Source organism: Trachypithecus francoisi, unplaced genomic scaffold (genome assembly GCF_009764315.1).
Source record: "Trachypithecus francoisi isolate TF-2019V2 unplaced genomic scaffold, Tfra_2.0 Lachesis_group19, whole genome shotgun sequence".
NCBI classification, from domain to species: Eukaryota; Metazoa; Chordata; class Mammalia; order Primates; family Cercopithecidae; genus Trachypithecus; species Trachypithecus francoisi.
Genome location: NW_022681464.1, coordinates 29,733,729 through 29,751,772, shown reverse-complemented (window position 1 = coordinate 29,751,772; position 18,044 = coordinate 29,733,729). Strand labels below are relative to the sequence as shown.

Below are 18,044 nucleotides of genomic sequence, written 5' to 3'. Positions count from 1 at the left end.
CATCGGCCAATGAAACAGAATAGAGAACCCAGAAATAAATCTACATACATTCAACTGATTTTTCGGTAGAGATGCCAGAAACATACATTGGAGAATGGACAACCACTTCAATAAACGGAGCTGGGAAAACTGGATATGCAGAAAAAATGAAATGAAACCTCTCTCTCTTTCACCATATACAAAAGTCTACTTATTAAAATGGACTAAAGACTTTAATGTGTGATCCAAAACTATAAATCTATTAGCAGAAAATATAGAGGAAATGCTTTAGGACCTTGGGCTAGGCAAAGATTTTTATGGATAAGACTTTAAAAGCACAGGCACCAAAGACAAAATTATTTGCAAAATATTCATTTGACAAGGGATTAATATCTAGAATGTACAAGGAACTAAAAACAACTGAAAACCAAACAAACCCAAATAATCTTCCTGAAAAAAAATGGGCAAATGAACTGAATAGACGTTTTGCAAAAGAAGAAATACAAATGGCCAACATGTATATGAAAAAATATTCAACATCACTAATCATCAGATAAATGCTAATCAAAACCACAGTGATGTCATCTCACTTCAGTTAGAATGGCTTTTATCAAAAAGACAAAAAATAAATGCTGGCAAGAATACAGAGAAAGGGGAACTCCTATACACTGTTGGTAGAAATGTAAATTAATACAGACATTATGGAAAATAGTATGGAGGCTCCTCAGAAAACTATTAGTAGAAGTAGAACTATCCTATAATCCCAAAATCCCACTACTGGGTATTCATCCAAAGGTAAAGGAGTCAGTATATCCAAGAGATGTACACACCCCTGTGTTTATCACAGCAGTATTCACAACAGGCAAGATATAGAACCAGCCTAAACATTCATCAACAGATACATGGATAAAGAAAATGTGGTATAGAAACACAATTGAATACTACTTAGCCATAAAAAAGAATGAAATTCTGTATTCATTATAATGTGAATGAGCCTAGAGGACATTGTGTTATGTAAAATAAGTCATGCAGAGGGAGACAAATACTGCATGTCCTTATTCATATGTGGACACTAAAAAAGTTGTGTTTGTAGAAATAGAGAATAGCATACTGTGTGTGTATATATATAAATATATATAAATATATACATCTTTAACATATAATATATAAATAAAATATACACACACAGTATGCTATATAGAGTGCATATATATATTTAAAATATACACACACACAGAGTATGCTACTCTATGTAGATTTTTTTGAGACAGGATCTCACTCTGTCACCCAGGCTGGAGTGCAGTGGCATGATCTCGTCTCACTGAAGCCTCAACCTCCCAGGCTCAAGTGATCCTCCCACCTCAGCCTCCTGAGTAGCTGGTACCACAGATACACACTACCATGCCTGGCTAATTTTTTATTTTTGTAGAGACAGGGTTTCCCTATGTTGCCCAGGCTGGTCACGAACTGTTAGGCTCAAGCGATCTGCCTACCTTGGCCTCCCAAAGTGCTGCAGGCATAAGCCACTGCATCCAACCTAAAAATAAATATATATATTGTAAAATACATATAATAAAATTGGAAAATAAGAAAATAGATATGATACATAGGCAAGACCACGAAGAAGGCTGATGTTAAGCTATTTCAAGCCACAGTTACATACAGTTATATACAGCCACAGAATTATTTATAGTTATGTAAAGTTGCCTAAAAATTTAATCCTTAGACTGGGCGCGGTGGCTCATACCTGTAATCCCAGCACTTTGGGAGGCCAAGGCAGGCGGATCCCCTGAGGTTAGGAGTTCAAGACCAGCCTGGCCAACATGGTGAAACCCTGTCTCTAAAAAAAAAAAAATTAGTCCTTAGCTTTCTGTCAGGAATGCTTCTTTGCATGACTTTTGGAGCAGAAGTCTCAGTGTGAATTCTACTCCTGAGAGCACAAATTCCAGGAAGTTCCCTGCCACTAAAGTAAAAAGACATACAATTGGTTTCTAGTGACCCATTGTCTGTGAGGAAATAGCATGCTCTTCTTCAGGATAAACAAAGGTTTTCTTGTCTTGGGAATGAAAGAAATGTTTTACTTGGGTTTTTAATTAGAGATAACCTAGGATATAGTGAACAGAATGTCCTTGATAAAAATAGTGTCAAGTAAGAATACTTGATTATAATAGTAACATTTATAGTGTCCCTCAAGGTAAGCCAAGGACATGTTTCCACAGCACAGCTTATTGAAATCAACTTTACTAAGAACCAAAATGTATGGCACAGGTCTCTGCTATATTAGAGATTACAGTCTAGTGATGTTACCAAATATATACAAAGCAACAAGAAAGCGATTTTAAGAATATATATAGGCCGGGCCTGGTGGCTCATGTCTGTAATCCCAGCACTTTGGGAGACCAAGGTGGGCGGATCACGAGGTCAGGAGATCAAGACCATCCTGGCTAACATGGTGAAACCCCATCTCTACTAAAAATACAAAAAAAAATTAGCCTGGTGTGGTGGCGGGAGCCTGTAGTCCCAGCTACTCAGGAGACTGAGGCAGGAGAATGGCGTGAACCTGGGAACGGAGGTTGCAGTGAGCTGAGATCATGCCACTGCACTCCAGCCTGGGGAACAGAGCAAGACTCCATCTCAAAAAAAAAAAAAAAAAAAAGACTATATGTAAATAAACTTATGATTTTCTTGTATAGACTGTATAGCATAATTTTTTAAAATTTCATCATGAATTAAGATTGCTCCAGAAAGGGTCAGGAAAAAGATCATTAGTATATGTAGAATAAGAATTAGGGAAGTGGATCATTTGGGCAGCAATGCTTTGTTATTAGAATTTTTATTTTATAAGTAATAGTTTTATTCTAAAACTACATTTTATTTTTCTAGAAATATACCCAAAGCAATGGACGAAGACCTTTTGGTATTTCTGCCTTAATTGTAGGTTTTGATGATGATGGTATCCCAAGATTATATCAAACAGATCCTTCTGGTACTTATCATGCTTGGAAGGTGAGTCATGAATTTATTAATACTTTTTTTAGAAGTTTAGTAAATATTCAATGTAAATGCTTTATTGCTCTGAGAGACATGACAAAATTATTTTGCATTAAATATTGATGTTGGTACAAACTTTATAAATGTAACTATTCAGCTCATCAGAAACTACAATGATTTTGGTTGGATAAAGAAACACGTTAATTTTGTGAGCGCAAGGTCTTTTGAAAAGATGTGACCAAAGTAAGTGTTTATAAGTGGTCAAGTAAGAGAAATATTCAGTTCCTATTTATTATTATTCCAAATTAATGTTGTACCATATAGATGCTTGCTTCAAGCAGAAATAATCTTTCTGCTTTTAACAAATAAGTAGATGGACATTTAAATTCCTACTGAAATATTTAATGCATCTTCTCCATTCTAGGAGAGTCAGAGCACCTAAACTATGAATCTATTCTCATGTACTAGTATGTAGCAATGATCTCTGCATAATTCCTAGCATATAGTTTGTTTTCTGGATAAGTTGTTATTCTTGTTTTGACACCCAACTACAGTAATGACTTTGTTTAATGGTGCACTCAAATCCAATACAAAAGTATAGGGCTCAGCCAGGAAATGGTAGTACACACCCATGGTTCCAGAAACTTGGGAGGCTGAGACAGGGGGATTGCTTGAGTCCAGAATTTTGAGGTTATAGTACACTATAATTGTGTCTCTGCACTCCAGCCCGGGCAGCAGAGCAAGACCCTGTCTGAAAAACACCAAACAAACAAACCGCCCCCCTGCCCCGGGCAAAAATCACTGCTAGAGGCCAGAGAAACCTAGCTTCCAGGAGTGAATTTTTGTACATTCCTATATATAAGAATAAGACTATACTACAGAATCCAATATAAGTGATTTTGACTTTATTAAAAGTTAAATACCCATATTTTAAATAATTTTCTACAAAGTTGATTTTACTCATATTAAGAGCCAAATAAATTAGTGGAGAAATATTGCCATGGTCTTTATGCTTATGTTAAATAAAGAATTTGATTTGTGCTGACCATACTAATAAGATACTATTTTATAAACTGTTAACCAGGAAGTAAAGCAGTGAATTATTCTTACAACAAATATCAGAATACTTATGTTAGTGGCACATATCCTTTTAATCTGCCTGAGTAATCTAATTAGTAATCAGAAGGTATAGATTTACATGATGCAAATATCAGACTTTTTTTTCCTGTCAACTAGAGATCTCTTACCTATACTAGATTTCTTGTCTCCTAAATCTGTGCCCTAAACAAACCAAGTTACTACACTCAATCTTTAAATATTTTGAAGCCTGCCATCTTCTGTTTGCATTTATCATTACATCATTACCCTTTATTTCTGTAACATAACACAACATTTTCCAGGTTTACATAATTTTTGTTTTAATTTGATTGCTTCTTGGGGACGTACAGAGAAGAATTTTATTTTACCTCAATCAGTTAGGAAAATTATGGAATTTTTTAGTTGTTGAGAATTTTGTTGATCATCTTGGTCTGAAACTCTGCTCTGCTCTGGTGTCTTCAGTTCTCATGGTGGGACAGGAGGATATGAGCACTGTGCACTCGCTCGCATACATGTGGATACCCCACTGTCTACATTTTATGAAGTGCACTTTCTTATGGGATTTTGGTTGAAGGAAATATTATGCAGCTTTTAAAAAAATCATCTTTAACAAAAAACATTTGAAAACCTTTTTTATTTTATGTATTTGGCAACTGAGATTTAGGGGTTACGTGATTTTTGTTGCTGTTGTTAAGTTTACCTTCCCAGCCTGGTGTGGTAGCTCACTTCTGTAATCCCAGCACTTTGGGCAGCCAAGGCGAAAGGATTACTTGAATGCAGGAGTTTGAGACCACCCTGGACGATATAATAAGACCCCACTTCTACGAAAACAATTTTAAAAATTAGCCAGGCATTGGTGGTGCACACCTGTGGTCCCAACTACTTTGGAGGCTAACGTGGAAAGATCACTTCAGCCCAGGAATTTGAAGCTCCAGTGAGCTAGGATCATACCACTGCATTCCAACCTGAGTGACAGAGCGAGACCCTGTCGCAAAACAAAAAAGTTCACATTCCTAGTTAATAGCAATATTGAATTAGAACTCAGGGTGTTCTATTTATTTCATTCTATGTTGTTTACGTTACATCATGCTACTTCTGATTTAGCATTTTTAGGCCAAATTTTTTAGGTCAAATTATTTTCTGTGCATGTTACATAAATTCTAATATCTAGGCCGGGCGCGGTGGCTCACGCCTGTAATCCCAGCACTTTGGGAGGCCGAGACGGGTGGATCACGAGGTCAGGAGATCGAGACCATCCTGGTCTACACGGTGAAACCCCGTCTCTACTAAAAAATACAAAAAACTAGCCGGGCGTGGTGGCGGGCGCCTGTAGTCCCAGCTACTCGGGAGGCTGAGGCAGGAGAATGGCGTGAACCCGGGAGGCGGAGCTTGCAGTGAGCTGAGATCCGGCCACTGCACTCCAGTCCGGGCGACAGAGCGAGACTCCGTCTCAAAAAAAAAAAAAAAGAAAAAAAGAAATAGGAAGTTATAAATGTAAACTGTGCCCACATGACCTGTTGCAGAAATGAGAATAGAAATAGCCAATACCAGCACTTGGGTTTTTTGAGGTTCTGTACCTGGCATGTAACACAAATTTTATTTATGAAGACTGGGCCTTTAATGATCCTGCCCTAATGGGTAATAGTGCCTTCCATTAGCTTTTTTCACTTTACAGGGGAATGCTAAGAGAAGCCTCCAGAAAATCCTTTGAATTTTAGATACCTCCTCCCTGGTCTTATTGTATAATGGTAACTTTATTCCCATTGATAATGAAAACAAATTATACTGTCGTTACAGTAACCCCTTATTTGCCAGTTGGTTCAATAACATGAGGAGTCCAAAACAGCCAAGTGGCAATCTTAGCTCATAGTTCAGTGAAATTATTATGTCCTCTGATAGAAACATCCCCCCCACTTATCTCCCTTTCTTTTCCTTGGGAACTAGAACCTTGAAACTAGGAGAACCAAGTGGGGACAAAAGACAAAGACTTACAAGTGGGCCATTAAGGGTATTCATGAGGGCCAGGCGCGGTGGCGCACGCCTCTAATCCCAGCACTTTGGGAGGCCGAGGCGGGCAGATCACGAGGTCAGGAGATCGAGACCATCCTGGCTAACATGGTGAAACCCCGTCTCTACTAAAAATACAAAAAATTCGCTGGGTGTGGTGGCAGGCGCCTGTAGTCCCAGCTACTCGGGCGGCTGAGGCAGGAGAATGGCGTGAACCCGGGAGGCAGAGCTTGCAGTGAGTCGAGATCGTGCCACTGCACTCCAGCCTGGGCAACATAGACTATTTCTAAAAAAATGAAAGGAAGTATTCAGTTAAGTCCACAGGTGGGAGAGCTGACAGAAGCACTTGGCACAAGTAGGGGAAACATATCCTGAGTAAGTTTCTCTTTCATTGAGGGCAAGCTGCTGCCCTTTGCTGGCAGAAAAGTCCAGCAAACTCAGTCAGCCCTGTTGACAGGTTGCCATGAAGCTCCTCCAGTATCCAGATAAAAAAACAAGGGTACAGTAAGGAAACACTCATTTTTAGATTTTTTTGTTTATGCATTTTTATATTGAAGAAGATATTTAAAAATTTTTGACAGATAAAAATTGTATATATTTATGGTTGTAAATGTGATGCTTCGATATGTGTCTACATTGTGGCATGATTTAAATCAAGGTGATGAGTATACCCATCATCTCACATACTGATTTTTGTGATGAGAATATTTAAAATCTAGTCTCTTTAAGCAATTTTCAATATACAGTCCATTATTACTAACTATAATCACCCTGTGTGCAGTAGATCTCCAGAATTTATTTCTCCTAACTGACACTTTGAACCCTTGAACTAACAACTTCCCATCCCCTTTCCCTCCTCCACCCTCCCCTGTTAACCACCATTCTATTCTCTGCTTCTATGAGTTCAGGTTTTTTAGGTTCTACATATAAGTGAGATCATAAAGTATTTGTCTTTCTGTGCTTGGCTTCAAAGAAATTTTTTAAATGGAGTAACAGCTTCTGGTGCTTGGCCAATTACATTAAAGTAAATTAATTAAAAACTGTCCTACTGTAAACATCTGCAATGCTAGAATGATTACTAACATTTTTAATGCATAGCTAAAGACAAAAACAAAATCCTCAAGGTCCAGAAATAAGGAACTGAATACCAGAGTAATGAGCATGTGAGTTGATAACTCTGTACATAGGGATATTATAGTGCAGGATTCCCAAAGATTATTCATCATCAAAAGTACAAAATACATAAACAGCCCATCATTTCACAAGTATTCAGTCTATAAACACTGAATTTTTGTTACATATTAAACACTGTTCTAGGTTACGGGAATACAGAGGTGAACTCAACAGATGAAAAGGCCTGCCCCTGTGAAAAAGGGAGGAGGACAGACCCTATAAAAATCTGACAATATAAAAGGTGGTGTATACATATATGCTGTGAGTAAAATAGGACAACAAGTTTAGGAGGATAGAGAGTGACTGGTATGTACAAGGTGGTCAGGGAAGGTCCCTTTGCAAACGAGACATTTTGAACAGAGACCTAAAGAAAGTGAAGGAGCAAGCCAGCCAGTTATTTGCTTTAGTGTTCCAAACACAGAAACAAAAGGGCAAAATCCCAAGGCAGTAGCATGTTCCATATTTATAAAAAATAGCAACTAGGCTATTATAGCTAGATTTCTATGCTAGAGCATACAGGCTGAGCATCTATAATCCAAAAATTAGAAATCTGAAATGCTTCAAAATCTCGAACTTTTTGAGCACCAACATGACTCTGCTACAGCAAGTCAACAACAAATACAGTGGTAAGAAATGAAGTATTCAGAGGTAGGGGGCTAGATCTTCTAGGACTAGAAAGCCTTGGATAGGTCTCACAATATTAAAAAAAAAAGTGATGTAGAAAGCCATTTGAAGTTTTTACATATTGGAATAACACAATCTGATTTATATTTGTAATGTGTCTCTCTAGCTGCTATATTGAGAATAGATGTAGGGAACTTAGGGTAGAAGCAGGGAGATAAGTTACAGGCTATGTTCAATAATCCCAGGCAAGAACTGATTTAGTTTAGAGGCACTGGGCCAGGGAAAGGTTGGGAAGGACCAAGCATAGTCTACAAAGAAGAAGAACTCAGAGACCAGTGTTCTGGATCCCAAGTGATAACAGTATTTGAAGAAAGAGTTATCAATTTACTCAATTCCATCAAGTAAAAAGAGGACTGTGAATTGAATGAATTTAGCAATGTGCAGGTCATTGGTGACCTTGACAAGAACAGCTTGGATGGAGTGATGGTGATGAAAGCATGACTGGAGTGGATTTAGAAGAAAAAGGCTCATACCTGTAATTCCAGCACTTTGGGAGGCCAAGGTGGGAGGATCACTTGAGGCCAGGAGCTCAAGACCAGCCTGGGCAACATAGTGAGAGCTCGTCTCTACAAAATTAAAAATAAATAAATAATAAAAGAAAAGGGGAGGGGGAAGATCAAGAATCATTAAGGAGTGCTAAAACCATCAAGTGAAAGATGGCTGGGAAAAGGATATTCACGTGGTGCCACATATTACTTGTTAATCACAAGATGTGGCAGACACCACCATCACCATCAAACTTAGCATCTCCTATAATAGGATAAACTGGCATTGTATGCCTCCTGCTCTGATGCAATGGAAAAGAAATAACATGACCTTAATAGTATTATTGCCATTGGATTTAACCTAAACCTGTTGAGGGAACAGTCTGCTAAATCTCAGTTGTAAAGCATTCTAGAAGATATTTCAAAAATGTTAATGTTAATGAAAACAAAATAAAGGCATGGAAACTTTTCTAGTTTAAAGGACACTAAAGAATTAATGCAATCCATGATTTTTGACTGTATACTGGATGTGGGAAAAACAGATGCAAAGGACATTTTGAGGACAACCAGAGACACTTAAATATGGACTGTATATCAGATAATGTTGTGTCTGTTTTAAATTTTTGGGGTGTGATGATTATAATGTAATTATATAAGAGAACAACTTTGTGGGGTTTTGTGGCAGGGGGGAGTTGTTGGTTTTTTTTTTTTTTTTTTGGAGATGGAATCTCTCTCTGTCACCCAGGCTGGAGTGCAATGGTACCATCTCAGCTCACTGCACCCTCCACCTCCCAGGTTCAAGTGATTTTCCTGCCTCAGCCTCCCAAGTAGCTGGGATGACAGGTGCCTGCCACCATGCCGAGTTAATTTTTAGGAGAGACAGAGGTTCACGCTGTTGGCCGGGCTGGTCTGGAACTCCTGACCTCAAGCAATCCACCCACCTTGGCCTCCCAAAGTGCTGGAATTACAAGGGTGAGCCACCGTGCCTGACCAAGAACAACCTTGTTTTAATGAGATAGATGCTGAAATATTTAAGGATGAAATATAATGACATCTGCAACTTCAGCATTGAAGTGTGTGTGTGTGCATGTGCACGCATGCACTCATGCACTGATGCCTGTATCTGAATTGAGAGAAGTAAAGCAAATACCTCAAAATATTAATAGTTCATGAATCCAAGCAAAGAGTGTGGTGTTAGTTGTTTGTTGTGCTTTACACTTTTCGTAAGTTTAAATTTTTCTAAAATAAAAAATTGAAGAAAAGGAAATAGGAAGTAAAAATAGTACTTTTAAGAAGTTTGGCTCTAAAGGGGAGCAGACAAACGAACAGTAGCTAGAGGAGAATATAGGTTCAAGGGAAGCTTTTTCCCCCAACATTGACAGAACTATAGGATTCCTTCATTCAACAACAGTATTAAGCTCTTATTGTGTATTAGGCACTCTTCTGGACACTGGGGATAGCGGTGATAAAAAAAGTTTTCTACATTTTAGAGATTAGAGAAAGATAAGCAAAACATATGGTTTTTAGATGGAATTAGAATCTACCCAGATGATTCATTTGACCTGCCTGATTTGGTACCCAATGTTTAAATCTGAAAAACTACAGCCAGGTGTGTGGCTCACCCCTGTAATCCCAGCACTTTTGGAGACCGGGGGTGGGGGGGGTGGATCATCTGAGGTCAGGAGTTTGAGACCAGCCTGGCCAACGTGGTGAAACCCCATCTCTACTAAAAAAAAAAAATACAAAAAATTAACCGGGCCTGGTGGTGCATGTGTGTAATCCCAGCTACTTGGGAGGCTGAGACAGAAGAATTGCTTGAACCAGGGAGGCAGAGGTTGCAGTAAGCCAAATTCGTGCCTTTGCACTCCAGCCTGGGCAACAGAGTGAGACTCTGTCTCAAAAAAAAGAAAAGAAAAAAGAAAAGAAAAGAAAAACTACAATGTTATGAACTTTCAAGCAGGTCTGTGTGGAATCCTTATTGCGTATGAGTTGCTTGGCTTTATACGCTTAAAGGATTTGGCCAAATATGATATAAAGTAAAAACTGGCAGATTTCAAAATGTGATCTGCAAACCCCTGACCCATTAGGTAAAAACTATTTTCCTAATTATACTGAGACAGTATTTTCCATGTTCACTGCATGGACACATACCCTGATGACATAAAAGTCATCATGGATAAAATTGCTGGTATCTTGGTACCCAACTGTGTTAGCTCTCATTTTTTTCTTTACCACCATACATTTGCAGTTAAAAACTCAATAAATTTGACTTTCACATGAATTCTATTTGATGAAACTGTAAGGATTGTTAGTTTTATCAAATCTTGACTCAGGTGTGTATCTTTTAACATTCTGTGTGATGAAATGGAAGTACTCATAAACATGTTTGTGGCAGGTACAGTAAATGTCTTGAGGAAAAGCAGTTTTGTGATTGTTTGAATTGCAAGCTAAAACAGCCCATCTTTTATGGAACTTTATTTTTACTTGACAAAACAATAAATAACCATGGTTATTAGGACTTGGAGATTTGGCAGGACATATTCTCAAGGATGAGCAAACTGAGCCTGTTACTTTAAGGAAACAACTACCAGCTGTTGCCAATGATAAAATTCAAGTTTTCAAGCAAAAATTATAATTTTGGAAAACATGTATTTGCCACAATGAGTCTGACAGTTTCTTTGTGAAAAATTAATAAGCATGATTATTTAATGTTTTAGAAATCACATGGGTCAACATTTAGAAGATCTGCATAATTCAGTAAACTAGTTTTCCAAATGAGCAAGCATGATATTACAAAATCTTGCAAGATAAAATACCTATTCAAAGCAAACATTATGTAGGTTTTACCAGTCCCTATTGACTATCAGAAGTTAAAACTGAGAAATTTTAAAATACTAATTTATTGTAAAATAATAAAAAACCAAGAGACTTTAATAAAACAGTAAAAAAGTTTATTTATGTGGTTGCAGATTTTAATTTGCAATTAACTACCACCTGTTGCGTGGAATATCCACACTTTTCTGAGAAGGGCATTAAAATATTCCTCCCTTTTCTAACTACATATCTGTGTAAGGTTATACTTCAGCCATAATAACATATTGTAATATGTTGAATGCAAAACAGATAAAAGAATTCAGCTTTCATGAAGCCAGAGAGTAAATATATTTACAAGACAAATATATTGTAGACAGTAAGTATATTTGTACCACTCTTCTCAAAAAAATAGTTTTGTTTTAGGAAATATGATTTTTTCATAAAAACATGGTTATATTAACATGTGTTGTAGATGGAATTGGGTCCCCCAAAATGCATACATTGAACCCCTAACCCCAAAAAATTGGGCCTTCAGGGAGATAATTAAAGTTAAATGAGGTCGTAAGGATAGGACCCTAATCCCATGGAATTGATGTCCTTATAAGAAGAGACAGAGACAACAGAGAGCTCTCTCTTTTGCACGAACATGTATGTGTGTACACAAGAAGAAAGGCCTTGTGAGGACACAATGAGGAAGCAGCCATCTGCAAGCTAGGAAGAGAGCCCTCACCACAAACCAAAATTGCTAGCACCTTGACCTTGGACTTCTAGCCTCTAGAACTTTGAGAAGGTAAATTTCTGTGGTTTAAGCCACCTGGTCTGTGGTAATTTGTTGTGACATACCAAGCAGACTAATATAACATGTAATGGGCTTATTTTTAAATGAATTAATTTGGCCGGGCGCGGTGGCTCAAGCCTGTAATCCCAGCACTTTGGGAGGCCGAGATGGGCGGATCACAAGGTCAGGAGATCAAGACCATCCTGGCTAACCCGGTGAAACCCCATCTCTACTACAAAATACAAAAAAAAAAAAAAAAACCTAGCCGGGCGAGGTGGCAGGCGCCTGTAGTCCCAGCTACTCAGGAGGCTGAGGCAGGAGAATGGCGTAAACCCGGGAGGCAGAGCTTGCAGTGAGCTGAGATCCAGCCACTGCACTCCAGCCTAGGCGACAGAGCGAGACTCCATCTCAAAAAAAAAAAAAAAAAGAATTAATTTTTAAAAAATTTTTCTTAGTTTCAGTTTCTAATTATTGGGTCTGGGATCTGATTTTATACTACTTACACACTGATAAAATTAGCCTGCTGCTGTTTCATGGATACTGGCAGAAGACGGAAGACCCTCTGGGTCAGAAACAAGAGACCTTATTACTCATGGCACATCAAACAGCATGAGTATCAGCATATTTGCATAGATTCCCTTTATCCCCAAGACCCACAGAGTTGATGTAATATGGCCTGGTTAAATGCTATGCACAAAGTTGGTCTGCTTCATAGCTAAGGAACATCAAGCATGGAGAGTCTCCTGGTTTTATAGCAAGCAATAAGCTAGCCTGCCCTTTATCTGAGGAAAGACATCTTTGTCTCAAGATTACCAGCTGCATAGACAACCCTGAAAAACAGAGCCTTGTCTGGGAGCCCAAGGCACATGATATCTCTCAACAATAATACAGTAAATACCAAGAAGTATAACACAAACAAAAGCACTTTGGAGTTCCCAATAATTTTTAAGAGTATAAATTGCTAATCTGTAGCAGGGATCAGAAAACTTCTTATAGGGCCAGATGGTAAATATTTTAGCCATGTAGGCATTGCAATCTCTGTTGCAACTACTAAACTTTCCCATAGTAGCATAAACTAGAAATAGACCAGAAATAGATTTACATAAATAAATGGGCATTGTGATGTACAAATAATGCTTCGTTTACAAAACCAGGGAACTGACTTGCAGGCTATAATTTTCTGACCCCTAGACTATATATAGCGTTGGTTTATATGTATGTAGCAATGTGATACAAACCTTATAGAGGAGGTTTCCTGACACAGGGTTAAGCTGCGTATGGAAATAATTGATCTTAGAGACCAGTTGAGAAGCCATAAGCCACTTGGGATATCCAATCCATTATTATGTAATAATACATCAATTTTAAAAGTACTCTTACATTCTCTTAAAAAAGAAAAGCCTCTGTTGGTCACACTTTGCTTCCAACTACCACCCCATTTCGCAGCAAATAGCATGCGTTTCATGATGATGCCAGTTTCTCGTGCCTGCGAAGTGCCATTGGTGGCACAGAAGAAGCAGATGGATACGATGGGTCTTCTTAGTGATAGCTAAGAAACCCTGAACTTGGGGTATCTACCGCTTTTGTAATAGGCAGTGAACAAACCTCTTTTTCTGCAGAAAGACGTGACCTTATTCCTCAAGGTTGTTGGCTACTAATACAGTCCTGAGGAATAGCGCTGTCAAGCGTGGTCAAGGCCAAGTGTTCTTGGCACAGCCAGAAAGAATGTGCACTCTAATTGTCAACAGTGTGATTCTGTTAAAATTTAAGTCAGATCAGGTCACCCCTCTGTTCAAAATCCCCTCTTGCCTCCCAAGTAAGTCAGAGTAAAAACCAAAGCCCTTACAGTGGTCTAACCTTATCTGGCCCCCACCTTAACTCTCCAACCCAAAGCGTATTAACTCCTCCATTGCTTTCCTACTCAGTCACACTGGCCTCTTTACTGTTCTTCAAAGGCCAGACGTGTACCTTCCTGAGGGCTTTTATCTTTTGTTCTTCCTTATTGTTTCCTCTGCCCAGAGCTTGCATGATATCTGCATGGCTACCATCCTCACCCTCTGAGTGAAGCCCCTCCTAACTGGCCTTTCTTCCTATCTTGGCTTTACTTCTCTCCTAACAACTAACGTACTGTTTATTTTACATATTTCCTTGTTTACCTTATTTATTATCTATCGCTCCCCCTCTAAGCTTTAAAGTCTATGAGTGCGGGGATTTTTGTTTACTTTTTTTTTTTTTTGAGACAGAGTTTCGCTCTTCTTGCCCAGACTGGAGTGCAATGGCATGATCTGGGCTCACCGCAACCTCCACCTCCCGGGTTCAAGTGATTCTCCTGCCTCAGCCTCCCGAGTAGCTGGGATTACAGGCATACACCACCACGCCCAGCTAATTTTGTATTTTTAGTAGAGATGGAGTTTCTTCATGTTGGTCAGGCTGGTCTCAAACTCCTGACCTCAGGTGATACACCCGCCTTGGCCTCCCAAAGTGCTGGGATTACAAGTGTGAGCCACCGTGCCCGGCCTTTTGTCCACTTTTTATACTGTTGACACACAAGTGCTTAGAATTGAACCTTGCACCTTGAGGTGGCCATACGTATTTAACAAATAAATGAATACTAGATAATAACATAATGCTGTCTACTTGATTCTCAGCTAGAAATGTTCTGTTCGTTTGAACTTTTGAGGCATTAGTAATTCTTATAGCTTTTTAGAATTGTTTCATTTCTTCTGTTGACAAACAATTTAGTAAGAGAAGTGTGTGTTTTAAGCATTCAAGGTTCATTTTACAGCAAACACTAATCCTATATTTTAGAGTGAAAACATAATATTTATAGCATTCAGATCATGAAATGATGCCTCTAAATGCCTACTTTGACTATAATCCTATTTTACTGATTTTTCAAAATAATATTTTATAGACATTTAGTGGCAGAAATTGAATATGTTCTTGCTTATTAGTTCTAAGATATTGGTATTTAAGTGTGTATCTAAGAAGTTGCACACATTTTTAAAAACATTCTTCCTTTCACTTACAATATAGCTTGTAGATTTGTAGGAATGCCAGCCTGGCCATTAGCACTCATATTTTATATTTAAAACTTTGTTTCAGTTTACTATGTATTTCTTGAAAAGCTTGCATTTTTTAAGTTTTTAAATAAAATTAGCTCTTAAAGAACATTGATGAAAACTGGCATCTAATATGCTGTGCATTGAAGCGGTTACTTAATTTAAAAGCTATTCTATACTATTTTAAGAAGACCCACATGCATAGACTTAAGCCCCACCCTGACTAATGATGTTGATGATTAAGGGGCATGTTTTGCTCTTTGTCAGTATGGGCCATAATGTTTCAAAATGGTAAGAACGTTAACTATGTTGTATACTTCCAAGCAATGTTTCTCAAAGTGCATTTCTTTTAATGTCAACTGGTATTAGGTAAACAAGCTCTCTAGCTAAGTAATTTTTTTTAGCTATTTAAAGAAATTCAGTAGGTTTTGTTACCAAAGTACATCTGGATCTGCTAAAAAGCATTTAAATATTCTAGAAGCAGGTAAAATAGTAGTCCCCAAGATTACTTGAATGTAGAGCCCTGTGATCATAGATCCTTTCTCTACTCTGATGTTTTGTGGGATTCACTTTGGAAAATGCTGCCATAAAAACTTAGAACCTCAGGGTTGAAAAGACTTTAAAGACGGTTTAATATAATCCTCCAATTTATTGTTTCTGACAACACTTGACCAGTTTTGCCTTCTGTTTATATTTCAAAAATAATGGAAATTGTGATGTATTTATTGTTAGTAGAGTTTTTTGTTCATTTCCCCATCTCTTTTTCTCAAGTGTGGGAGAGCGCACTGAAGATTTACTCTGGAAGTTAGCAAGCCTTCAGATGAGAAAAGCTGATTTGCACTTGTCAGCAGAGACCTTGTCCTTCCTTAGGGTCACATAGCCTCATGGGAAGATTATTATTTTTTAGGATATATATTAGGAAGTGCCATTTTTATAAGCATTTGTTGAAGGGAAGGGATCAGGATTGGGCAGAGGGAGACATTGGACTGCACTGTAGTCGCAGTAAAGGCTTCAGTTGACACCATGGAGTGCTCTGGATCTGTAGTGGCTCATCAGAGCTGTTCTAAGTTGGGGTGAAGGGACTGCACATTGATACTCTTCATCACTCAGTCAGTGTAGGCTGGCCCTGTAAGAGCACATGACCTTCCCTGAGGGAGCTCTTGTTAACCAGGGAACCTTCCCAAGAGAGGTAAGAGCTGAGAGCTGTCTGCATTACCACTTCCAGTAGCCACAGGAATAAGGTTTTTGTTTCTGGAGGTGTATGGGGCAGTGTGTCACAGGATGCACTTCCGAGATCTGTCAGTGAGATTGTTTTTGTCTCCTAACAACAAAGACATGATGATTCTTAACATATAGGATTGATTTTTCTCACATAATGAAAAGTCTGAAAGTAGGCAGATGCTGGTATTTGTCTCTTTTAGTCTTAGTCTTTTTCCATGCTCTCAGGATGGCTGCTAGACCTCTAGCCAATATGTCTGCATTCTGGGCAGCAAAGGTTCCTAGGAGCTTCACCCAGTGACTTCCACTTGTGTATACCTATTTGTAAGAGAAGCTAGGAAGTGACGTATTTCAGCAGTCACATTGCCTAGAGTTCTGTCACAAAGGAAGAATGGATATTAGGGTTGTCAGCTAATAGTCTTTGCTGTAGAAAATCATCATTAATCTGAGGAGGCAGGTAGGAAAAGCATTGCAAAACTACCAGAGTCATTATTGAAGTGGATTGGGGTGGGCGATGGGGCAAGGGAGGGTGGGGATCTGAGTGTGGCAAGAACAGGCTAGATTTTAGAAAACAAGTCGGGTGGGTAAGAGTTAAAGATTTTGACATTAAGAATTGGAAAAAGTGGATAGGAAAGTCACCAGAAATGTGCAGGGTAACCTTAAAGGCCCAATGAAGTTTTTGGATAAGCCACTACCTGAAGCCACTAACTGTGTACTTCCTCTCTGGGTGGTAACTAGTTACCAAAAAACAAACAAAAAAACCTAGTAGCAAATAGACTTCAAAGTCACACCAGGCTGAAGGCTTTACCTTTGATCTTGGTGAAATTTCAAGGCCACAAAATTTAATTTAGAAGTTTCAACAACTACTTATATTAATCCTCTGAAATATGATGGCATAGAGAAAGTTATATGAAGTAAAAAGAATCTTTTGCTAACCAGAATAGTATATTGTTATATAATGTAATATAAATGGTGGGTTTTCATATTTATGTCCTAAAATCTCCTTTGAGATTTCTTTCCCATAATTATAATACTAAACAGTTGGCCAGGCACGGTGGCTCACACCTGTAATCTCAGCACTTTGGGAGGCTGAGGCAGGCAGATCACCTGAAGTTGGGAGTTCGAGACCGGCTGGCCAACATGGTGAAATCCCATCTCTACTAAAAATTAAAAAATTAGCCAAGCATGGTGGCAGACACCTATAATCCCAGCTACTTGAGAGGCTGAGGCAGGAGAATTGCTTGAGCCCAGGAGGCAGAGGTTGCAGTGAACCAAGATCACGCCATTGCACTCCAGCCTGGGTGACAGAGCGAGACTCTGTCTCAAAAAAGAAAACAATAATAATAATAATAATAACACTAAACAGTTGTAACTGAGACATTCCCCTATTTAATGCCAGTGAAAGGATAGGCCTTTCTGTTTGTTCCTTTTACTCTGTAATCATCCTAGGAAAGGGGCATGTGGCAGCATAGTGTATCAAGTTAAAAGCTTGGCTTGTTGATTCAGACCACAGTTTCAAAGCTTAGCTCTTCTTACTCTCTGTATGATCTTGGTCAAGATTACTTGAGTCAGCAATTCACAAACAGCTGATTTTGTCCACCTAAGAGACATTTGACAATGTCTTTGACAAGAGATATGTTTGGTTGTCACAACTGGGGTGGGAGTTGCTGCTGGCATTTAGTTTGTGGAGCCAGCTAAAAATCTCACAATACACAGGACAGTCCTCACAACAGAGAATTAACTGGCCCAAAATGT

General features: G+C 38.5%; 1 protein-coding gene across 2 annotated transcripts in view; it reads left to right on the top strand.

Moving 5' to 3' along the window:
• The window catches only part of PSMA8 (proteasome 20S subunit alpha 8), a 54,603-nt gene that overhangs the window by 21,118 nt on the left and 15,441 nt on the right, over positions 1-18,044 (top strand). For both annotated transcript variants that reach the window (XM_033178081.1, XM_033178082.1), the window contains exon 4: positions 2,863-2,985. In XM_033178081.1, the coding sequence (XP_033033972.1) occupies positions 2,863-2,985 (123 nt within the window). The remainder of the gene's footprint in view (positions 1-2,862; positions 2,986-18,044) is intronic.